The sequence below is a fragment of the Acinonyx jubatus genome, chromosome B1, assembly GCF_027475565.1.
Source record: "Acinonyx jubatus isolate Ajub_Pintada_27869175 chromosome B1, VMU_Ajub_asm_v1.0, whole genome shotgun sequence".
NCBI lineage: Eukaryota > Metazoa > Chordata > Mammalia > Carnivora > Felidae > Acinonyx > Acinonyx jubatus.
In genome coordinates, this window is record NC_069382.1 from 195,018,530 (window position 1) to 195,041,526 (window position 22,997).

Genomic DNA, 22,997 nt, shown 5'->3' on the forward strand with positions numbered 1-22,997 from the left:
AAAAAACCAGCAATAAAACAATGATGGAATTTTTTAAGTTTCTTTATTTATTTTTGAGAGAAAGCGTGAGCAGGGGAGGGGCGCAGAGAGAGAGAGAATATCCCGAGCAGGCTCTGTGCCGTCTGCACAGAGCCCGATGTGGGGCTCAGACTCGTGAAACCGTGACATCATGACCTGAGCGGAAACCGAGAGTCGGATGCTTAACTGACTAAGCCACCCAGGCGCCCCAGTGATGGAATTTTTTTTAAACACACCGTCTGGCCAGCACGATAATAATTGATTCGGGGAAGGCTGATTAGTAGATGCCAAAACCAAGGGGTGAAAGTTTGAGGAAGAATCTTGGGGTGTCTTTGGAACCTCAAAGTATCTCTCCGGAGGACGCCTATCAAGTATCTTCATTACAAGTACCAAGTAACCTTAGTAACTCTGTAGTGGGTTCTGCCAGAGCGCCGCGATCAAGACTGACATCGCCAGTACTGGGCATCGACAGCGTGTGCCCCCGACGCGACGCTCTGAGAGGGTCACAGCCTTGCCTCTGTGGCGTCCCTGCCCAGAGCGCACGTCAGAATCTACGCAGCAGGAAACGCGGCCTCCTGGAGGCCCTTTCTAGTTACAAAAGAGCGTCCGGGGGTGCCGTACTTCCTCCCACTTCCTGTGGGGACGTGCAGGCCTTTGATCAGCCCCCAACGCGAGGACCAGCACCCCGCAATGGGCAATACCACCGGGACTTGCTGCGTAAGGACCTAGCTACTCAGCGGAAGCACCGAAGACCGGTCTGCGCGTGCGCGCTCGCGCTGGCGCGCCTCCGAGGCGGAAACAGACACGTACTGAGCACCGCCTCCACCCCAGACGGTGCTCTAGGCCAAGAGGACGGTGCGGCCAAGACAGAATGGAGCTCAGCTCTTGTGGCCTTCGCTTCTAGGATGATGTAGCTCTCCACGAGCTGGGAACCTCCAAGTCCACTCAAATGTATCGAGCCGTGGAGTTCTTTGAACAAGGAGAAAGAAGAGGAAAAAGAAGGAAACAAATAACTTCGGTATCATGCGCTCTCATTTCATCCCGACCCAAACCCCTGGGGCTAATGTACCCATTCCTCACATAAAGAAACTGACGCTACGAGAGGGGCCCGAATGCAGACAACTAATAAAGGTAGAAACTACAGTCTGAACTCGGTTCTGCGGAGCCTCAAGCCTGGGCAGTGTAACTCTGTGGGTCCAGTGCAGGCACCTGGAGTCCGCCAGCCTGGGTCAGGGCCTCTCAGAGCCGGAAAATTGTGGCGGAGCCTGTGCGTGCACCGTAAGCTGTTGAGCCGTGACCGCTACCCGCGAGAAGGCAGGAGCACCCCACAGGCAGGTATGACACCCAAAAGTGTCTCCCGACATGGCCAAGTGTCCCCTGGGAAACAAAGTCACCCCGGCCGAGAACCACTGGCCTGGGTTTAAATACTGACCCCGCGACTTAGTGGTCGCGTGACCTTGGATGAGCAATGTCACCTGTCTGTGCCTCAGTGTCCTCACCGGGAAGATGGACGGAAGACAGCACGTGAGGTTAGCGTGAGGACCAAACAGATTCAGGAAAGCGCTTGGCCGCCCACGGAAGGGCTCAGGACGCGGCTCTTTCTCCCGCTGCCCTCTGCCACCTCCCCTCCCCGAACGCGAGGCAGTGTTCAGAGCAGGTGCGCGGTGGAGGCTGGCTGACGGGTGGATATAGGACAGTGTCCCGTAACCAGCTAGTAGCAAATGGGCGAGGAGTCGTCTGATCCCCGCGTTAGTGCCTCTGCTGACTGGGGACGCCCTGACAGCCCTTCTCACCACCGCAGTGAACACGAAAGCCTCCGTGGCCGGACTGCCTAGGTCAAGTCCAGCTCAGCCAGTCAGGGGCTGTGTGACCCTGGGCTCGCTATTTAGCTTCCTGATGCCTTCCTTTCCTCACCTGTAAAATGGGGGTGACGAAGGTCCTGCCCCGCCGGGGGATGAGCGTGAATTAGCACGTGCGTGGTGCCCAGCGCAGGACGCACCCCCGTAGCGCCTGCTGTCGTCGCCTATTCCCGTTCTCGGCGGGAACCACCCACAGGGCTCCAGCCGCACTGACCTCCTCGCTCTCCTCCCCGCTGCCATGCGTGGCCCCGTTTCCAGACGTCCCTCTGCCAGGAGCACCCTTCGGCCTAGACCTTAGCCTCGCCCCGACACTTCTTCGTCTGGGACTCTCTGCATTGGGCCTCTCCTTTTTTTTTTTTTTTTTAGAGAGGGCGAGGGCGAGCCGGGAAGGGGAGCAGAGGGAGAGAGGATCCCAACCAGGGTCCATGCGGAGCCCAACAAGGGGCGGAGTCCCATGCGGGGCTCAGTTCCACTGTGTCCCTCCTACTGAAACACAAGTTCAAGACACCAGAGCGTTTGATCGGTGACTGGATTCCCAGGACAGTGCCCAGCACATAGTAGGTGGAAATAATCACAAGAAGTGATTCGAGACACTTTGCAGAAGGGACTTTCAAAGTCCCCACATAACCCATTTTTCCTAACACACAAATGGTTTGAACGAGACCTAGAATGTTTGCCCTCCCCCCCCCCCCCCCACACACAAAGTTGCTTGCAACAACGGTTCCTTTCGATTAGATTAGCTACCCTTTAGAGACTTCCAGACTAGTAAGGGTCTCTCAAACTGCGTTCCCCGCCACTGTGGTCTCCAGAGAGAAGGGAATAGGGAATTGAGCCAAACGAGGACTCACAAGGTCAAAGACATCGGGAAGCAGGGCCGAATTCTCTCCTGCTTGGGGATCCACGCTGCACAGAAAAGCCCTAAGAAGCCTTGTAGAGGAAACAGATACTGTAGCCGGGTTTTCTGAGCTTACTTCACCCGAGACCCCGTCCGTGACATCTGCATCCTGGAAAACAATTTGGGAAACAGTGTGCTAGCATAGGGGTTTCAACTTACAGAAAGTACGGCCCAGAGAGGTTACTTGCCTCACCCAAGGTCACACAGCCCCCTTCCGAATCCGAGAGCAGGGCACTTCCCGTGGCCCCCAGTGTTTCCCTAATGGTCCGCGTAGCCTTCAGTTCACACGAGGTCAAAACTTGAACACAGACTGCAGATTCTGAATCCAGTTTGACTCAATCATACATGCAAATTAAGGTACCAAAGAGGACTTGGTTTCCATCTCACCGTTCCAGAAATGTTCATTCAACAAATATTTACGAAGCATCATGTGCCAAGCACTACACCTCGTGCAGCAAACAAGACGTGGTTGGGTTCAGCAGACCGGCAATAAAATTATCCCTAAAGAGACCAAAGTGGATTGAACTGTCCTTGATAAGCCTGCTTCAAAGTAGGGACTTGTAAGAAATTACACATTCAGATTTCATTTGCTTCCATGAACAATGCTCGCCTTTAGATCTCGCGGTACGAACAGGCTCTCAACTGGAATGCTTCTGGAATAAAACGCTCCCCTCTTCTGTGCAGGCTGCAGAGAGGAACAGAAAGACTGGGATGCGCTGGGCTCTTTTTTGTTGTGGAATACTTCAGCCAATAGATTTTCCCATTTCAAGTTCATTCAGATATCATCCCTGGCTCCTACATTTTCGTGGAAACGCGTGCCCTCATTTCCCATCGTCTACAAGTGAAAATGTCTATTTAAAACAGAGGTTTGTTTTTTAAAGCATGTCCGCTCACACATTTCAAAGCCTTCCAGAAATGTTGATCAAAAGCCTCGTAACTCTAAAACCCTGTAGGTTTGAGATTGAGAAAGATAAAGCTATTATTCTGCATGATCTTTTCAATGAACTGATATGCTAGAACTATCTGCCTAGGAACTGGGAGAATTATTTCATGTTATTTTTAAAAAGAAGATTCCAAATGAGAAAACAATATTAGAATTTCAGGCTGAAGAAGTCCCTATCTGATGCCGTAGTACTGAAGCCAGCTTTCAGCACAGACGTGAAAAGTGTGTATCTAAAAAAAGAAAGAAAGAAAGAAAGAAAGAAAGAAAGAAAGAAGAAGAAAAACCCGAGGAATTGGAAGCTCTTCAATTGGAAGCAATTGGAATTGCTCCTGTGTGTACCTTTAAGGCCAACCTGTCTGCTAAGAAAATAAATGTGTGCTTCCAGACCAAGCCCAAACCTTCCCTGCTTGTAAAGATGCTCTCGTGGCTTCTCCAGGAGCGATCCTAAACTCCAGTCTGGCAAAGCAAAGATAATCACCCCCCAATCCACATAATTTGTGTTTATTAGACACCAGAACAAATCGGAAAGAGTTCCCCAGCTGTCCTAAAGACACACACGGAGGGCAGAAACTGCATAAACACAGGGCTACAGGAAGCAAGATACAGGAATGTCACCCGCACCCCCATCAGCACTGCACACACATAGAACCTGTTGTCTAAAAACCCACCAGACAAAAACAAGTCACTGAACAGTTCATTTGTGTAAAAGGGAGGGTGAGTATATTTTTTAAAGATCAACTACGAGTTTTTTGTTTGTTTTTTAAAGAACCAAACACCGCCTTCTCTTCTCTAACTGGACCCCCCCGTCTGTTTCTGCTAGGCTGGAGTATATATTCCAAACCTTCTGCCAATTCTTATACCAACAAATCAGTCTGGTGACGTTTCTAAGCACATGGGCTCCTACACAGACACAGAAAATGAGATGAACTGAACAGCACTGGACGTGTGTGTGTGAGTATGTATTCTGCATGCTTGTTAATGTCTGTGCAATTATATAGATCCAGAAGGGGCCTTTCTCGGGCACTCTACTGGAATCCGTTCGGGGTGAAAGGCGTTATTTTGCCTAAAGAAACCTCTCCCTCGCAGTCCAGCTCCCACACAGACTCAGCAGCAGGGTCACCATCCGGGGACGTCTGAGAGATCTGGAACATTCGATCGAAAGGGCTCTCCTCCTCCTTGTCCCCCTCCGCGTCCCCCGGGGACACGGCATTGGGGATCATATGGATGTAGGCAGCTGCGATCTCCTTGTGGAAGACGGTGTCCTGATTGTAGGAGATGAGTTCATTGCTGATGTTCACCGTCTCCACCTGGGTGCGGGAGCACAGGTGACCGCACCCCAGCAGCTGCGCAAACACCTGCCGGAAGTCGGCGTTGAAGGCGTAGATGACCGGGTTGAGGGAGGAGTTGGCCCAGCCGAACCAGACGAAGACGTCGAAGGTGGTCTCGCTGACGCAGGGGAAGCCGGCCCCAGGACCCTCGCGGCGGCCGCTGCAGAAGGGGACCGTGCAGTTAAGGATGAAGAAGGGCAGCCAGCAGCACACGAAGACCCCCATGATCACCGACAGCGTCTTGAGGACTTTGGTCTCCTTCTTGATGGATGCCCGCAGGCTGGGGTCGGGCGCACAGGCTGCGCGGCCGCGGCAGCTCTGCGCGCGCTCGGCGGCCCTCTCCAGCGAGGAGATCCTGCGGATCTGCACCTGGGCGATGCGGTAGATGCGCGTGTAGGTCACGATCATGATGGCCACGGGGATGTAGAAGCTGATGAGCGAAGAGGAGATGGCGTAAGTTCGGTTCAGGCTGGAGTCGCAGTTTTCCGCCCTCGCCTCTGGCTCCCCTGCCTCCTCCCAGGGCGTCCCGTTGGCCGGGCCGGATGGCGGTGGCGCCTCGCCCCAGGAGCCTGCCTTGTCCCTGTGCCAGTGGAGTTGAACAGGGATGAAGGAGATTAGGATGGACAAGGCCCAGGCCAGGCCGACCATGATCAAAGCCACGCGCTGGGTCATCTTGCGCTCATAGCGGAAGGGCCTGGAGATGGCCCAGTAGCGGTCCACGCTGATGACGCACAGGTTCAGGATGGAGGCGGTGGAGCACATGATGTCAAAGGCCACCCAGATGTCGCAGAAGGCCCCAAAGGGCCAGTAACCGGCCACCTCGGCGACCGCCTTCCAGGGCATGACCAGCAGCGCCACGAAGAGGTCGGACACAGCCAGAGACACGATGAAGACGTTGGTCATCTTGGCGCGCAGGTGGCGGCTGCGCACGATGGCCGCGCACACCAGCACGTTGCCCAGCAGGGTCCAGACGATGAGCAGGGTCAGGAGGCCGGCGGTGACCACCTGCGCTGCCCCCAGGGGCGCCGCCCCCTCCGAGCCCCCCACGGAGCCCCGCTGCGCCAGCTGCTGCTGCCTGAAGCGCGCCCGGGACGCGGTGCGGTTGCTCCCCGGCGGCAGCATGTCGGGCTCGGCGGCGGGGGCGGGCTGCGCGAGGTCCCAACTTCGGCCTTGCGTCCCCCGGGTGACCCCATTCGGCACCCGGGGGCTGAGGAATCCCCGAGCCCCGGGGCGGGGGAGGCTCACCGTGCGCTGCGCCGGCGCCCGAAGTGCGCGGGGACCCCTCTCGCTTCCTCCAGCGCCTCCGGGTCGGCGGCCGCGTCGCGCCCCTCCAGCGCGGGCGCCGGGGGCAGGTGGCGGCCGGTGCGCGCCGGGCGGCGGCGGCCGCGGCCGTGTCTGGTTCGCCGCCGGAGGAGCGAAGAGCCGGCCGGCACCGAGGGGGCGGGGGCCGCAAGCGGCCGGCGGCGGCTGGCACTGCCGCGCTGTCTCCGTCCCTCGCTGCACCCCGGGCCCGCGCCCCCGCGCCTCCGCGCTCCCTGGGCTCCCGCGCCGCCGCCCCACCTGTGCCGCGGCGCGCTCACTCTCCGCGCTCCGCCGCCCGAGCCTGGGGGGCGAACCCGCAGGTGCCAGAGGCGCTCCACCGCCAGGCCGTCGCCCGTGCCGGGGAGAACGCGCCCCGGGAAGACCAAGAGGCCCCCTGGCCCAGCCCTGGTGTCCTGGCCTCATCCGCGTTTGGGGAACGGGGGAGGTGGGGTAAGGGTGGGGGCAATCGCTGACTTCTAGACTGGGAGAGTTTGGAAGGTAGACAGCAGCCTGGGATTTCAGAGACCTGAGACGCCTTCGGGACTTCATTTCTGGCTGTGTGACTTTGAGCCTTCGACTCAGCTTCACGGGGCCTTGGTTTCCTCATCCACAAAATGGGCTCGTGATTCTTGTTCCTGCAGGGGGTGTAAGGTTCAGTGAAACCAGCCATCTAGGAAAAGCGGGCCGGAGGACTGTCTCCGAGGAACCACTTCTCCTGAACCCCCCACCCCCACCCCACAACGTGGATTCTGAAATTGGGACTTCACCTGACCTCTTGGGAGAGGCTTCCCCTCCCATCCCCCCATCCCCCCCAATCTTTAAGCGATTCTTCCTTGGGGAAGAATTTTGGATGAACCCGGAAGACAGGGAGGAGGAGGGGAGACTCCAGGCAGCTGGGAGCCTCCTCCCTGCTGGCCGCTTAATTTAAGTCTTTCTCCTTTACAACCTTGAGAAAAATGGACTAATAGCTCGGTGCTTGACCGAAGTGGACTTGAATCGTTCGCCCCAATCCAAAGTTTTGAAAAGAATGGCAGGAAACACCGCAGAGCAGAACAGCGCTCCTGGCTCTTAACCCCTCTCCCCTCCAGCAGACAGGTTCCGTGGCCGTGGCCGAAGGGCCAAGTCTCGGCCTCCTGTGCTAAACTCAGCTGAAAGCAGCAGGGAGAGACTGTGATGAGGCGGCCGCGGGCGACACAGCGTCCATCTGAGACCCCCTGGCCCGCTGACCCTGCCCTGAGGTCTAGAAGCAGGGTCTGGAGTCTCTGTCGTTCCCTCCTTAATCTCCCTCTGCGCTCAGCCCCACCTGCCACGTTCCCCCGGCCGCCATCTGCGTGCCGGACGCAACACCTGCGAGCGTCCCAGCTTCTCAGACTCAGCCCCACGCAGCCTCTTGTCCCTCACATCTCTCCCCTCGGTGCTTTCTGCTGCGGGCGGTGGCAAGACCATCTGTCCGTCCCCTCGGAGCTGGTCCACTCCTCTCTCCACTGATGCCCCGTCCAGGACCGCGTCTTCCCCACCCGTTTGACGGCGACACGAGGCTAGGCTCCAGGCCCTGCCCTGATCCTCTGGCCACCCTCCTCTCAATGGCAGGCAGAGTGACCTTTCTCAGACGGAGCTACGACCCGGTCACCCCCCCCCCGGGGGAAAACCCTCAGTAACCCCCTGTGATCCCCGATCCTTGGACAGTCCCGTAAGGCCCGCGAAGTCTTTTAATTGTCTTGCCCTTTGCTCCTGAATCTTCTCCGGCCGCACCTCCTCCACCGACAGCCCGGATTCGAGCCTCCACGACAACACAGAAGCAAGCAAACAAAAAAGGCACGAGTTGCGACTTCCCTCGCGGGTCTCAGGGTCGTGCCTCACCCTGGAACGGCCTCCCTCCTTGTCGTCCTGGAGAACACCAGCTTACGACGTCAGAAGAGAGCGTGACTTTCGGCGACCGGTTTGAATTTGAATTCCTTGTACAGTGAAACCTTGCTGTGCGAGCATAATTCGTTCCAGAAACATGCTTGTCATCCAGAGCACTTGCACATCAAAGCGAATTTCAGGAACCGTTGGCTCGCGATCGCCTGACGTTCGGCCTTGCGTTCGGAGCGCTCGATCCCGTCCTCTCCCATCCCACCCCACCCGTGCGCAGCTCCCCTCGGGGAAGCCTGGCCGGCTTCAGGGAGGAGGAAGGGCCTGTGTCCAGCAGAGCCCGTGTTAGCTCGTACTGCACCAGTTCGAGGCTGTAGTGTGACTCTCCCTTTACGTGCCTGTTTGCTCCTCTGGACCCTGAACTTCTGAGCTCAAGGAACCGTGTCTTCTTCACGTCTGACCTCCCCGGACCGGCACAGTGGCTGCGTGCTTGGCCAGTCTTTAGTGGTGGAAGAGTGGCAAAAGGGAGGCTCCGTGCCCAACGCTGGGACAGCAGTGGACAGACAGGTCCCCAGCAGGGACGCACACACGCTCGCCACACGAGTTCGCGTTGGTCTCCGGATAGTTCTGAGTCCCGGAAGTCTGTCTGCCCATCCATTCATTCAACAAGGCTCGGCTGAGGACCTCAGCGTGAGGAGGGGAAAGGAGGGGTATGCGAGCCACAGCCGGGCGCGAAGACGCCGAGCACCTCTGGACTGAGCAGGTGGCTGTGCTCCGCCAGACCCCTGGGTCAGCTTATGATGGGGCAGTTATGTCACTGGAGGAGGGGGGAGGGGAAGGGAGGGGAGAAGGAGAGAAGGATGGAGGAGGAGAAGAGGAAGAGAAAAAAGAGACAGGTGTCCTCTCTTCTGTGTGGTGAGCTAGAGGGTGAATGGCATCCACCGGCGTGCCGGGTGGAAGGACATTCCTAACAGAAGGAACAGCAAGTGCGAAGGCTCAGAGGCACGGAGCCTCATGTGCAAAAGGGGAGATTTTCCAGAACTCTAAGGCTAGGCTTTCCCTCCATTATCCAAAAAGCCGTGTCTCTCATCATTTTGGGAAACAAGAATTTTCTATCAGTAAGACACTCGTCTGCATGCAAAGTGACAGCAACCAGCCTGGTTGCTATAGCGTGTCTTTCCTGTCTCCACCAGGAGGGCTCCGGGGGTCCTTTGTCTACTAGGGACGATGGTTTCTGATGAGCAGTGACTGTCCTCTCTCACCCCGGCTCTTTCCCACATTTCCCAAAAGGCTCTGGTTGGCCTGGGAAGCCAACCTCTCAGCATGGACTGTAACCAAGTCGGCGGCCGATAAGCTCCCTGTCTTGTGCCACCCCAGCCAGAGCCCGGCCCTAGAGGAGGGCAGCGAGGCAGGGATCCTCCCCAAAGGCGGCTCCTGCAAAACTGTGCTGAGAGGATTGGCTGAGAACATTGTAGCACAAAGGGGGTTTTCCTCACGCAGTTGGCAAACATTCTTCCGTTTGAACTCACTGATCCTCTTTCCCCTGAAGACATTGCCAATTGGATTTGCTTTACTGAGACAAATGACAAAATCAATAGGCTGGCAGCCAGGATTTTGCTGCTGCTGCCACAGCCGGGTGTCAAAAGACTCAAGTCTGTTTTACCCCAAGAAAGGTTTGGTCCTTGGCTACGGGACGCACCTGAGGTCCCCTGACGCTGGCCGCGTCAGGGTCCTCAGCTTGGCTCCGTGAGGCCCGGGCAGAAAGGTAGTGATGAGTCATCTGCATCCATCCCGTGGCTGGAAAAGTGGCCTCGAGCACATGACTGTTGGTGGTGACCTGGAGACCTCCTCTTCAAACCCAAGGGGCAGTCCCCAGGTCTCTGCCCCCTCCCAGCTGAAACACACAGGAAAAATGGAGATGAAGGGCTATGAACAGGACACGGCCACCAACATGAAGGGACTCTCACCTGCCAAATCTGGGACAATGTGAGCATCAGAATTAATAATGTTAACGATGGATGAGGCGCCTGGGTGGCTCGGTTAAGCGGCCGACTTCGGCTCAGGTCACGATCTCGCGGTCCGTGAGTTCGAGCCCCGCGTCGGGCTCTGTGCTGACAGCTCGGAGCCTGGAGCCTGTTTCGGATTCTGTGTCTCCCTCTCTCTCTGACCCTCCCCCGTTCACGCTCTGTCTCTGTCTCAAAAATAAATAGACATTTAAAAAAATTTTTTTTAAATAATGATAATGATGGATTATAATCTATTTGTTAAAATGAGAATCTATACTGATAAAAAGATAAAAGGAAGGAAGAGAGACAGGGAGGGAGAGAGGCAGGAATCTTCCTTACGGGGGAATGCCAATTAATAAATGTCAAAGCAATGACAGAGTTAGAAAATCTCATTTTGCCACCATAATAGTAATAATTGATTTAGACAAGGGTCATCACCAAGTAGGGGCGCCTGGATGGCTCAGTCGGTTGAGTGTCCGACTCTTGATCTCGGCTCAGGCCGTGATCTCATGGTTCATGGGTTCCATGCTGGCAGTGAGGAGCCTGCTTGGGATTCTCTCTCTACTCTCTCTCTCTCTCTCCCTGCCCCCCCCCCCTAAAAATAAATGAACACTTTAAAAAAAAAAAAGAGTCACCATCAAGTAAAAGTTTGGAGAAGAATAGGATATTCGCACAGTCTCCATTCATTTATTGATTACAAAAAGAAAAATATGGTAACTTTACCATTGAGAAATCTTGCAGGCCTGGCCTTACAAGTGAATAGAGTTAACACGACCAGGGATGGGACAGATGGACGCCAGGTGCCCCGCGGTTGGATGCACCGAGGACACAGCATCCGTACCTAGTATCCCTGTCCCCTGAGGAAACATCAGACGGACCCAGAAGAGGCAGCCTCAGCAATTGACCTGACCTCTTCGAGGTACTGATGCCCCAACAGAGACAGAAAGGACAAGAAACTGTTCCAGGTTGAAGGAGACCCAGAAACGTGCCAGCTGGATAAGGAGAGGGATCCTTTGGAGAACGCTATGGGGACAGTTGGCAAAATATGCGTGTGGGTTGTATATCAGGCAATTATTGGCAGTTAAGGCATTGACAATGGACAATTGTTGACAATTAGACAGTTGTATGGCAGCCATCTTCAGCCTCCTGAATTCACTCACTAGACTCTCCTTGTCCTTAGAGACCACACACAAACGGTTTCAAGCATCAGGCCAAGGGGAGCAGAGTGCCCAGGCTTGGCTGAAAGAAACGAAGGCTCATCACCAAAGACGGGGCACTTTGCCTCCCCAAGAAAAATCAGGGCTTTCTTAGCAAGCAAAGGATCGTCGCTGGGAAGGCAATTAACACGTGTGCCCTTGTGCATATTTCCGAAGCTCTTGCTGAGGTCAACACTGCAGGGAGGAGGACTGGGTCCCCATCCCCGGGGGCTCAGCCTGTGTGTTCTTGGGTGGTCCCAGTTACTCCTCTGCATGGCTCTCCATCCAGAGCATGGAAACCTCTTCAGAGCTCAGTTAGGAAGAGATGCTGGAAAACCTGAGTTGATTGGGGCTTTTCCAAATGGAAAAGCAGAAATAACTTCCTAACCTGCCCTGGTAAATATCAAATCAATACATGTGTTTTGTATTTTTTGCTTGAACTTTCTACCATATTAAAACTACCTCCCAGTTCCCATTTTTGCCTCAAAAGATCTTCAAACATCTGTCCATTTGTTTGTTCATTCAACAGGGATGAGGAAGGGGCACCTGGGTGGCTCAGTCGGTTGAGCGTCCGACTTCGGCTCGGGTCAGGATCTCGCGGTTTGTGAGTTTGAGCCCCACGTCCGGCTCTGTGCTGACAGCTTGGAGCTCGGAGCCTGGAGCCTGCTTCGGATTCTGCGTCTCTCGCTCTCTCTCTCTCTCTCTCTCTCTGCCCCTCCCCCACTTGTGCTCTGTCTCTGTCTCTCAAAAATAAATAAATGTAAATAAAAAAAACAGGGATGAGGACGATCTTCATCTGCTGGCAGAGGGGATACAGTTGGGGAAGGAAACAGACGTCACATTGTCCCTTCTTTTTGACGCTTACAGTCACGTGGTTTTAAAAAGAGAGAGAGAGAGAAAGAGAGGCTTATAGTAAGCGGTCAAACGATCCAACGTGCAATTGTGTGGTTAACGGCCACAACGGTTAACTAGATGGTGTCGTGAACGTTCTTAACAGGGACCTCGGGCCTCGTCTAGGGGTGGGGGAAGACTTCCCCGAGAAGCTGGTGTTCGGACGGAGATCTGAATGATGAGTTGAATTAATGAAGTGAAAGGAAGAGGGAGCAGCCAGTGCTAAGGCCCCGAGGCGGGAGGGAACACAGCACGTCCAAGGAACTCAAGAAGCTGGCCCGCATGGTGTCAGCACAGAGGCAAAAGCAGAGCGTGAGCAAAGGCTGGAGAGGCGGGCGGCAAAGACCACACAGGACCCCGGGGCCCAAGGGGAGGATTTGGGTTTTCATCTCAAGCGGCGAGAGGCCATTGGGGGTGTTGTCCAGGGAAGGGTATGAGCGCATTTGCCCCTCTCAAGCGCGGCTCTGGCCGCAGTGAGAACGGCAGACTTGTAGGGGCCACGGAGGCCTTGGAGAAATGAGGAGGCCACGTCGGGAGGCCCGGAGGAGATGATGGGGCACCGGAGTGGGGAGGGGCTGGAAGCGGGCAGAAGTGGGTGGAGCCACGAGTTTGGGGAGTGGATGCGACAGGTGTGGCTGCTGCTTGGAGATGAGACCTAAGGGCCGTGCAAAGACAGCCCTGTACGTGGGGCTTGTCAAACAGAGGCTGGTACCGTCCATGGGGGGTGGGGGGTGGGGGGTAGCCAAGGAGAGGGAGGACTAGCCGAGGACTGAGACTGTCTGGGGCCAGACACCCTCGGGACACGGTGCCTCTGAGACAGGTAAGCAGGCTGCTGGAAACAACCAGCAGGGAACGAAGATACAGACCCGGGCGTCGGCAGCATCTCGACGGTAAGCAAGCGGGGGGCCGTGAGCTAGACCGCCACGGAGAGCAGAGAGGGCAGCCAAGAGGATGCAGGGCGGCCCCCTGGAGCGGCAACACCACCTGCCCAAGAAGAGGGTGAGGGGCCTGCCCGCAAACCCGGAGGGGTGGCCAGGGACCTGGGATGAGCCCCAGGGGAGCCGCCATCAAAGCCAGGACCCTGTTCACACGGCTCCCCCTCCCCGGCCCTCTCCCCTCCTGCAGATGGGGAAGCCGACCCTCCCTCGGAGGGGCATGATCGGTGCCCCCGCTCACTCAGCTTTTGCCGGGTGCACCGTGACTCCCCTGTTCTCGTGTGCTCGGTCTTCTGCTCGTGCGCGAGGCACAAAAAACAGGGTAAAGGCCCCATGTGAGTTTCCTGCAGCCGCTGTGACAAACCGCCACACCCTTAGTGGCTTGAAACAACACAACTCTATTAGGGTTCTGGAGGTCAGACGTCCAAAAGGAGTCTCGCTGGACCAAGGTCAAGGTGTCAGCAGGGCCATCGGCAGAGATCCGAGGGCAGAATCCCAGCCCCCCTTCTTCCAGCTGCTGGTGGCTGCTGGCACTCCCTGGCCCGTGGCGGCATCACCCGGTCTCTGCCCTCCCTGTAGCCCAATTCCCTCCTGCCTCCCTCTTAGAAGGACCTCTGTGACTATGTTCTGGGCCCTCGCAGACAATCCAGGATGATCTCCCATCACAAGAGCCTCGACTTAACCGCACAGGCAACGTTGCTTTTGCCAAGTAACGTGACCTATTCACAGGCTCCAGGGATTAGGATGTAGACATCTTTAGGGAGCATTATTCGCCCTCCCGCAGGCTCCCTGGGCCACGTAGAGGACCAGGGATGTGAGAATTTTCTGGAGCAGCACCAAGCCTGTGCAAAGACGGACATCTGGTCTGCCCTCAGCAACAACCCCAGGGGCAGAAACATGAAATCGCTCACGTGGCCCTAACAGAGCTCGCCGCGTGCCAGACTTGCCGGCGTTAACATGCATCTCGGCTCGTTTTCCAATGACTCTTCAAGGCACAAACTTCCATTGTCACCTCCTGATAGAGGAGAAAACCAGGTGCCGGGGGACGAAAGTAGCTCGTCAGAGAGACCTGAACCTGGCCTCAAGCCTTGTGCCCGGCCATCCCCCACCCCTGATGAAGCACGATTCTTCAGGGACCCGTTGCAGCTCTGCGCGCACCTTCAGGGCCCTTCCCCCAGAAAATCCCACCTTCTCTTGCTGGAATCTTGCCTGCGCCCAAGGAGGCCCCGATTCTAACACCTCATGTGTTTCCGCAATTCACGGGCGGCCCGTGACCTTAGCGACCCTCGTGACACATCACCTTATGCCGTTGGAGAGGCTGCACCCCTGAGGACAGCGCCCAATCGGGGAAGGCGAACGCTCCCCCACTCCTCCCTGAGCCGCGCTCCTGGTCCGCGAGCCGCCGGGCGCAGCCACCCGCCCTTGCCCTGTGGTTCCCTGTGGCTCCCTCCAGCACGTGCCCGGAAAAGGTGAAAGCATTCGTGTTAAGGTGATGCATTCACAGGACAACTGTTGGGATGAGGCGGAGAAGACCCTGGAGGAAACTGTGGGAAAGCGGGACTGTGGGCAGGAAGAGACGAACAGATCAGAGGGGGCGGGGCGGGGGCGGGGTTCCGGGCTAATCCCTCCCACCCCCCCAACCTGTGCTGCAGACCCCGCCCCTCTCAGGCTCACCCCTCAACCAGCTCCAGGCCCCACCCCCTCCCACAACCACACACAGGCAGGGAAGAGGGCAGACCTCTCGCGCCTTGCTTTCTTAGTAGCTATCACAATCCTTCCAGAACTATCCGGCAGAGACCCCCTTCCCTCTCATCGTCAAGACCAGGGGTCAGCAGACTTTCTGTGAAGGGCCAGGTAGTGGGTATTTAAGAGCCATGTCTCTGCAGCATAATCTTTTCGTGTGCGTGTTTTGTTTTCGTTTTTGCCTTTTTTTTTTTTTTTTTTACACCAGCTTTTCAAACTGTAAAAGCCATTCTTAGCTCACAGGCGGTAGTTTGCGGGCTCCTGGCCTAGCACTATTCCCACATCCCGCTCTCTACCAATCTCCAGCCAAGGGGAAGCAGGCTCATTATGTTCCGGCTTTGACCGAGCATCCCAAACCAGTGTTCCAGAAACACCTGCCAGAGATACCTAGGCAGCCCTTGCTGTCGTCAGGAAGACAGCTCCCGCCCCCCACATCCGCTGGTTCGTCCCTTCCAAGGAGGGGAGCAGAGCCCGCCTGTAAGCTTCTGTGGCACCCCCCCTCCCCGTCCCCCCCATAGGCCAGAGCAAGCAGAGGGGAGCATATCCTAATTCCAGACTCCGCGGGGACTCTGTTAAGGGCCAGGCCCAAAGCGCCGTCTTGTGCCTTAAAGGCAAAGAGGGGACTGGAGGCATGTCCCCGAAGCGGGCGGAGAATGTCTACCAAGGCCTGAAAAACTGTTTCTGGAAACACGCCAGTCCTGACAGCCCGCCGAGCTCCGGGCGCTTCCCCACGCCCTGCAATAGTCTGGACTGTGAGGGCGGCAGCCCTCGTGGTGAGGCCTGAGGGAGAAGGACGTTAAGCCTCTACCCTCACAAGGCAGACAGCTGTGTCCAGGACGGATAAGCACACATGCATAAGCAAACGACTAATGGTAATGCGGCCAAGGTGAAGCGTAACGGGCGATGTGTTCAGGCAGATGTCCTGGGCAACCCCCCCAGCGGAGGGACCTCTACACATGGCCTGAGGGATGAAAAGAGGCCCATCTGTTTCAAGGAGCCAGAGAAGCCCTCTCCTGAGAGTGAGATTAGCACGTGCAAAGGTCCTGAGGAACAGAGGAGTCTGCAGTGTCCAAGGCGGGACAGCTGTATGTGGCTGCAACAGTGCAGGTGGGGGCACCCGGGGGGGGGGGGGGGCAGAGGAGGGGACAGGATAAGAAGAAGACAAAGTAGCAGAGGCCAGACCATGAAGATCCCAACAGACCACAGTCAGGAGTTTGTACTTTCTTCTAAAAGCAACAGGAAACCAATGAAGAGTTTAGGCAGGTGACTTGATTTACATTTTTGAGACAATGAACATTTTACTATCATCGTTGTGGTGTTTCTTATGTTATTAATGTGGCTGAAACACCCGACCAAAATTATCACCCTTTTTGAGCATTAAAACACTGCCCTCGGGGCACCGGGGTGGATCAGTTAAGTGTCCGACTTCCGCTCAGGTCACGATCTCACGGTTCATGGGTTTGAGCCCCGCGCCGGGCTCTCTGCTGACCGTTCAGAGCCTGGAGCCTGCTTTGGATTCTGTGTCTCCCCCTCTCTCCCTCTCTCTGCCCCTCCCCTGCTTGTGCCCTGTCTCTCGCAGTCTCTCAAAAATAAGTACACGTTGGGGCACCTGGGTGGCTCAGTCGGTTGGGCGTCCGACTGTGGCTCGGGTCATGATCTCACCGTTTGTGGGTTCGAGCCCCGCGTCAGGCTCCGTGCTCACTGCTCAGAGTCTGGAGCCTGCTTCGGATTCTGTGTCTCCTTCTCTCTCTGACCCTCCCTGGCTCACATTCTGTCTCTCTCTCTCTCTCAAAAATAAACATTAAAAAAAATTTTTTTAATAAATAAACATTTAAAAAATTAAAAAACACAAAACGCTGCCCTCGTTCTTTCCCTGTCCTGTCCCTGTGGCCCCAGGGTCTGCCCTTAGGAGCAGCTAATGTTACTGTCATGCCCCATCAGACCCAGTGAAACTGCCCTCTGCGCCCACCTCCCCAGCCCTCCCTGACCAAGTTCCACCCACTCTATTTGGGGGACTCTCCACACATGGGAACGTCCTCCAGCCACATTCCTCCAAAGCCTCGTGATGGGGACAAGGATGCCCCACGGACAGCCGGACGTGGTGGGAGCAGGTGGAGGGAACACCCCTGTTGAAACTAATTCTCAGCTTCCTTAGGGGAACTCAGAACCCACCCAGCCCTCACCTGGCAACGAGGACAGCCGTCCCTGACACACGCCACGAGAGTCCAAAGTTGTGGACAGGGTACAGACGGGGCATTTTGCACCCCTGCTCTCATTGGGGACCCTGGAGTCTGCTGCTCGCCCACCGGATCGCCCCTCACTTTGACCTAAAAGCACAGGTGAGGACTCAGCGGAAAGGCACCGGCGCCCCCTGGTGGCCGCGCTCTTCCACAGAGGTTCCGCCAGCGGTGTGTTTGCATTCTCTGTCCTTCGCATTTGGCCAACCCTTGCCAATCAGATGAGAGGGAAATGATGGCTCATTGCTGTTCCAATTTGCATTTCTCTTCCTCTAGCCCTGAGAGCTTGACAGTTGTTTATTGCACACTCCGGTTCGTCCTCTGTGGGCTGCCTTGGTATGAAGGGAATACATTTGCTTTGCTGCCTAAGTGGGTCGAGTCAAGACGCTTGGCTACCTGTGGGACAAAGCTGCCTGGCTCAAACAGCCATCCTGATGGAGCGAGCTCTGCTTGTTTAGGAGCAAGAGGCGGTCCATCTTTAAGGTCACGTCTCAGAAGCTCTGAGCCCAGCAAGACTGTGCTGGCTTTTTCCTGCTCTGATGGCGCCCCGTGGCCACGCCTGGAGCCCTAATCCCACAGCCCCTGGGCTGTACTAATGTGCTCAGCACCGGGGGAAATGAATGCCAGCCGAAATGAAGTCCTCTGAATAGATCGGCATTCACAGGTATTCGTCTCATACAGGGTGGTTTATCAACATGTGCACAGAGACTCAGCCATGAAAATGCTTGCCACGGTGTCGTTTGTAATAGCAAAAAGAAAGCAAAAAAGGAAGAAAAACAGAAAAGGATCACACCGTCAAATGTCTCTACCTGTCCAACGTCGGGTTCTGACTACATAAGGAATGATACAACCCTCCACGGAATGTGCTCTGGAGCTACCCAAGGTCACATTGCAGAAGAATACACAATGTCACTGGAGGCTGTTCAGGAGTCTTGACTCGGGGTTCACGGACTCTCGAGGAGGTGCTTCTGGAAGGGACACGGCATCACCTGAGACGCTTCTTGAAGCACGCTGCGCCCCACTCCAGCCCAGCGGAACCTGAACTTCTGGCTGGGAAGGCAGGAGTCCTCACAAGCTCTCCAGATGATTCTTACGTATGCTCAAGTGTGAGACGTGATGCCACGGGGAAACGAAAATTGTCCAGAACCACGCAGGTGTATTAAGAGGGGAAAAAAGCTAGTTACATGCAAATTCAGTATACATAAAAGCAATCCCATTCACGTGTGTGTGCTGCGTGTGCGTGTATGTAGGTGTGTGTGTACTGATAGGTACCGAAAATTAACAGCAATTACCTCTAGATCACAGTTCCTCATGCTGGGCACTATGAACCTTTGGGGCCAGATAACTCTTTGTGGTGGGGGCCGTGCCGTGCACTGTAGGGTGCCGACCTGCACCCCTGCTCTCTGCCCACCAGACACCTGTCGCCCGCATGGCAGTAACGATAAGAACTGTCTCCACGCTTTGCCAAATGTCCCCTTGGGGACAGGATGGCACCAGGTTGAAAGCCACCACCCTAAATAGAAGGTATGACAGATCATCTTTGACTTTGTTTTCGGTCTATCTGCCCGTTGTCTTTAGTTTTTTCCCTAGAACTTAAGGTATTTTCGTCATGTAACAAAAAAAAAAAAAAAATTGGTGTTTCTTAACGTGCCATTTGCCTGTGCTATCAAACAGACAAAATACACACAGATGAAAAGATAGTCACGTTAGTATTTATAGGAAATAAGCTAATTTTATTATGATCTTAAAATAATTATGGCAAAGCACATAAAAAGGCCTTCCAAACGTCATTATTTCTTAAGAGGCTTTAAAATATTTACAACCTTTGGAATAGACATCCAGATTTTAAGTGTATATCGTAAAGAAGCAATTATGATATATGGGAAATGCTTTACAAAGGTAGTGGATTTTTGCAGAAGCCCTTAAAAAAACCCACCAGGATAAACACTCTAACTCGGACAATAGGAAGACTAACTATGGCACATGCATCTGATGAACTTTAACACAGTAGCAAAATGATATTTACAAAGCCTCCAAAACCACTTGGAGGAAAGGTTTATGCTCTATTGTTAAGTGGGGGGGAAATGGATACAAAATTGGACATGTCAGATCACCAGTGGCAAGCATAATAATGACAATGATAAGAACGCCGTGAATCTCATTTCACCTCTGGGAAATACAACAAGGTGTTAAAGTGATCGTCAACCCAACAGTAGTGTCCTAGGTGATGTTTTCTCTCTACTCTTCCAAAATGTCCACGTTTTTTCTGTAATAGGCATGTATGTATTTACAGTGAGAGAGAATAGTAAAATTTCTTTTTAAAAATAAAATCGCAAAAATGTGCCGAAATTTCCAGGAAGAAATAGGTCTCTGTATTGATCCGTACACTAATTTCCATCCAGATGAAAAATGTAACTTTGTTCAAAAAATTAAACATATTCAGAAAGTACAATATAAACTAAGTGCGATTGTATCGGCATTGATCAGCTCTGGGATGGATAAAACGTCAGGAGCATTGTACTACGCAGCCGGTCAGAAGAGTTCTAGGCAGTAACGTGATGATAGAAAACAATTGTTATGAAAAACAAACCGCATAATGTTTTTCCCCCCAACCTGGGATCACATTCTTCTAAAAAAACACAGAGGATCCCGTTTAAAAGGAGAGAAGGGGCGCTGGGTGGCTCAGTGGGTTAAGCGGCAGACTCCTTGATTTCAGCTCAGGTCATGATCTCACGGTCAGGGACTCGAGCCCCGCGTCGGGCTCCAAGTCGGGCTCTGCACTGGGCACGGAACCTGCTAAAGATTCTCTCTCCCTCTACCGCTCGTGCTCCCTCTCTCTCTCAAAAAAAAAATAAAAATAAATAAATAAAAGGAGATAAAAGAATTTGAGTTTGGTGAGAATTCACTACCCGAGACCAGATCTCAGCCGCCTCATCGACGTTGATCTAACGCGCTCACATTCATCCGGGGTGATAGACAATTCCAGCTCACGGGAAATAATTGCCGCAAAGACAACCCTCCGTGCATTTGCCAGGCGATATTTGCCCAACCTGGCCATTTGCAGGTGGCTCCAGTGAATTCTCTTGTTAGGTCACTCCTCGGGCTTGGATGGGGACACAGACTATACCTTACAATAGACCTCAAAGAGAGAGGCAGCTGCGTGCATTCGGTAGAAAATAGAAAAAGGCATGGCCAGGTTGACCACAATGATCCAGGGTTCAAAGCCAAAGACAATCTCCTCTAATCCGTTGTCGTACTCGGGGCGGCAGCCGAAGGCGGGAGGGACCCAGAGCTACAAGAGAAGAGGGGCCCGTGCCAGCAGCCGCCTGGGGAGCCCCACGCGACCCCCAGGCGCCGGCCGGGACTCGGGGACTCAGAGTTACACCTGTCCCTGCAACGTCCCCCCTGGAGGTCTCCAAATCCAACGAGCCTGCCTGACTCTTCTGGCCTCCTCAGCCCCCTCCCGAGTGGATGCTGCTCACACCCACCCGACTCTCTCTGTCCCCACAGCCCTCACCTTGGTCGGGACCTCAGTATCCCCCGCCTGAACTGCCACAGTGGCTCCCAATGCCCCCGCCCCAACTCCAGCAGATGCCTTCCATCCACCCTGACCCTGCTGTGGAAGCGATCTTTATAATGGGCACATCTGACCTTGCCATTCCTCTGCTTGTCACGCGCCAGTGGCTCCCAGAAGCCTTCAGGACAATGTCCAGATTCCCTCAGTGACGGGGCACTGAGTTTGACTGCAATTAACTACCACCACGTCCCTCACCACGCCCTTCACTTCAGCCTCCGAAGGCTGGATGTGACTCTCCTCCAAGCCTTCAGGGCTTTGCTCCTGCCTCTCCCTCTATCAAGGGCTCTCTGTCTTCCTTCTTCCAAGTCCTGAGACTCTCCTCCTTCCAGGAAGCCCTCCATGATCTAACCAGGCTGGGAAGGAGCTCCTATGTGCACAGCCCCCCGGGCTTACCTACAGCAGAGGTCAACCCGTTTATCACACCCGCCTTTGCATCCCAACATTGGTGCCTGGAGACCCCAGCCACGTGGGGCTTTCTGGCTTGACCTGGAGAGACAGTCCAGGCCTTGCTCACACCCCCCTGCTTAGGGGAGGAGCCCCTGCTTTGGAGCCGGACCTGGGTTTGGGGCACTCACAGAGTGCCATTTAACCTCCCTGAGCCTCAGTTTCCTCAGCTGGAAGGTGGGACTGCAGACACCTGTCACAGAGGGCTCACATGAGAATAAAATGACAACTATGTTTGCAAAACCTAAAGCGGTGACCTATCGTTGCCGTCGCTTGCGGAAGCTACACACTGGTCCTGCCTCAGTCTCCCCGCCCCAGGTCCTCCTCCTCCACCTCGCCTCCTACAGCCGGTCTCCTGGGCCTGCTTCTCTTTTACACTGCACACTTCTGGAACTTTCTCCACCCTTGCATGGTGGCAGGCAGCCTCTTGGATGACCCCCCCCCCTCCCCCACCGACGCCACCTCCTGGGAGTCACGTCCTTGTGGAAGCCCCTCCCCTTGGGTCAGGCTGAGCCTCATGACTCGCTTCAAACATCAGAATGTGACGGAAGGCATGAGACGTCACCTCTGAGATTGGGTGGCAGAAGGACCGGGGAGTCCTGCAAGAGAGGAAGCCGGCCGCCCTGTTGTGTGTGACCTGCCCCGTGGCGAGGCTCCGCGGCCAGCAGCGGAGGGAGGTCAGGAACTCACGCCCTCAGCCCAACAACCGACCAGCAAGTGAATCCCGCCAACAGCCACGTTAAGTGGGTTTGGAAAGATCCCCCGGCAGTCAGCTGAGCGGAGGCACCGGCTAAGCCACGCTGGGATTCCCGACCTCCAGATTCCACAACATTAACAACCAGGTGTTGTTCAAGCTGCCGAGCTTGTGTAATTCCTTACACAGCGGCAGGAACTGATGCACCGTTTCACTAGCCTCTCCGTACGGTCCCCTCTGTATCTCTGCCCACTGTGACCTCAGGCTCCGTGACCCTTAAGGCGCCTCCAACCACCCTGGCCGGTTCTTCCCGGCTCCTTCCTGCTTCCTCCTTCGCTCAGTCTCTCTCTGTTGGCTGGAGGGCTCACCCCTGGGTGCTCTTCCCTCCCCTACACACACGACCCCTGAACGAGCTCACCCAGCCTTGGCTGTAAATAAACATCAACTATGGGCCGATGACTCCCCACGTCTGAATTACTCGCCTGATCTGCCCTCGAGGACCCCACGGGCTACTTGGCGTCTTACTTGCGTCTCACACTCCCCCATCTCACCCGCGACATCTTCCTCCTCGTGGCCAGTCACACGCCAGGCATCACCCTCGTGTTCCCTCTTTCCCTCAAGACACTGCACCTGCCAGCCAGCCCATCGGCGAGCCCGGAGGACTGTGCCTCCACGACGCCCTGGCATCAGTGGACCCATTTCTGTCCACGTGCACCTGCCCGGCCATCGCTGTCCCCTGTCACCCAGGCCACCGTGGCGGCCTCCTGACCATCCGGCTTCCACAGCGCCCCTGACGGGCCCACTCACCACTTAGCTGCCAGACTCGCTTCTTCTGCGAGACCACATCCCTTCCCACCAGCCCTCACAGCCACTGAAAACGAAATCAACCCCCTACATGGGATTATAAAGCCCACTGCTGGCTGATCCCTCGCCAGGCCCCCCAACCCCACTGCCCAGATGTCCCCCACACCCTGGGTCCCCGTCACGTGGCCCACCATCCTCCTCCTGCAATGAGATAAGCTCCCTGCCCCGGGGCCTGACCCCGGCTGTTTCCCAGAACACTCACCACCCAGCT

General features: G+C 55.3%; 2 protein-coding genes across 2 annotated transcripts in view; both read right to left on the reverse strand.

The window, feature by feature from the left end:
* Window positions 1–4,019: 4,019 nt before the first annotated feature.
* Window positions 4,020–7,055, reverse strand: DRD5 (dopamine receptor D5). The gene has a single exon (XM_015072964.3). The coding sequence runs from the start codon at window positions 6,892–6,894 to the stop codon at window positions 4,741–4,743; it is 2,154 nt and encodes a 717-aa protein (XP_014928450.3). The 5' UTR covers window positions 6,895–7,055; the 3' UTR covers window positions 4,020–4,740.
* An 11,888-nt stretch (window positions 7,056–18,943) lies between these two features.
* OTOP1 (otopetrin 1) overlaps window positions 18,944–22,997 on the reverse strand; it is a 35,601-nt gene continuing 31,547 nt past the window's right edge. The window contains exon 6 of the mRNA XM_027035709.2: window positions 18,944–20,499. Within this exon, the coding sequence (XP_026891510.2) occupies window positions 20,329–20,499 (171 nt within the window). The 3' untranslated portion in view covers window positions 18,944–20,328. The remainder of the gene's footprint in view (window positions 20,500–22,997) is intronic.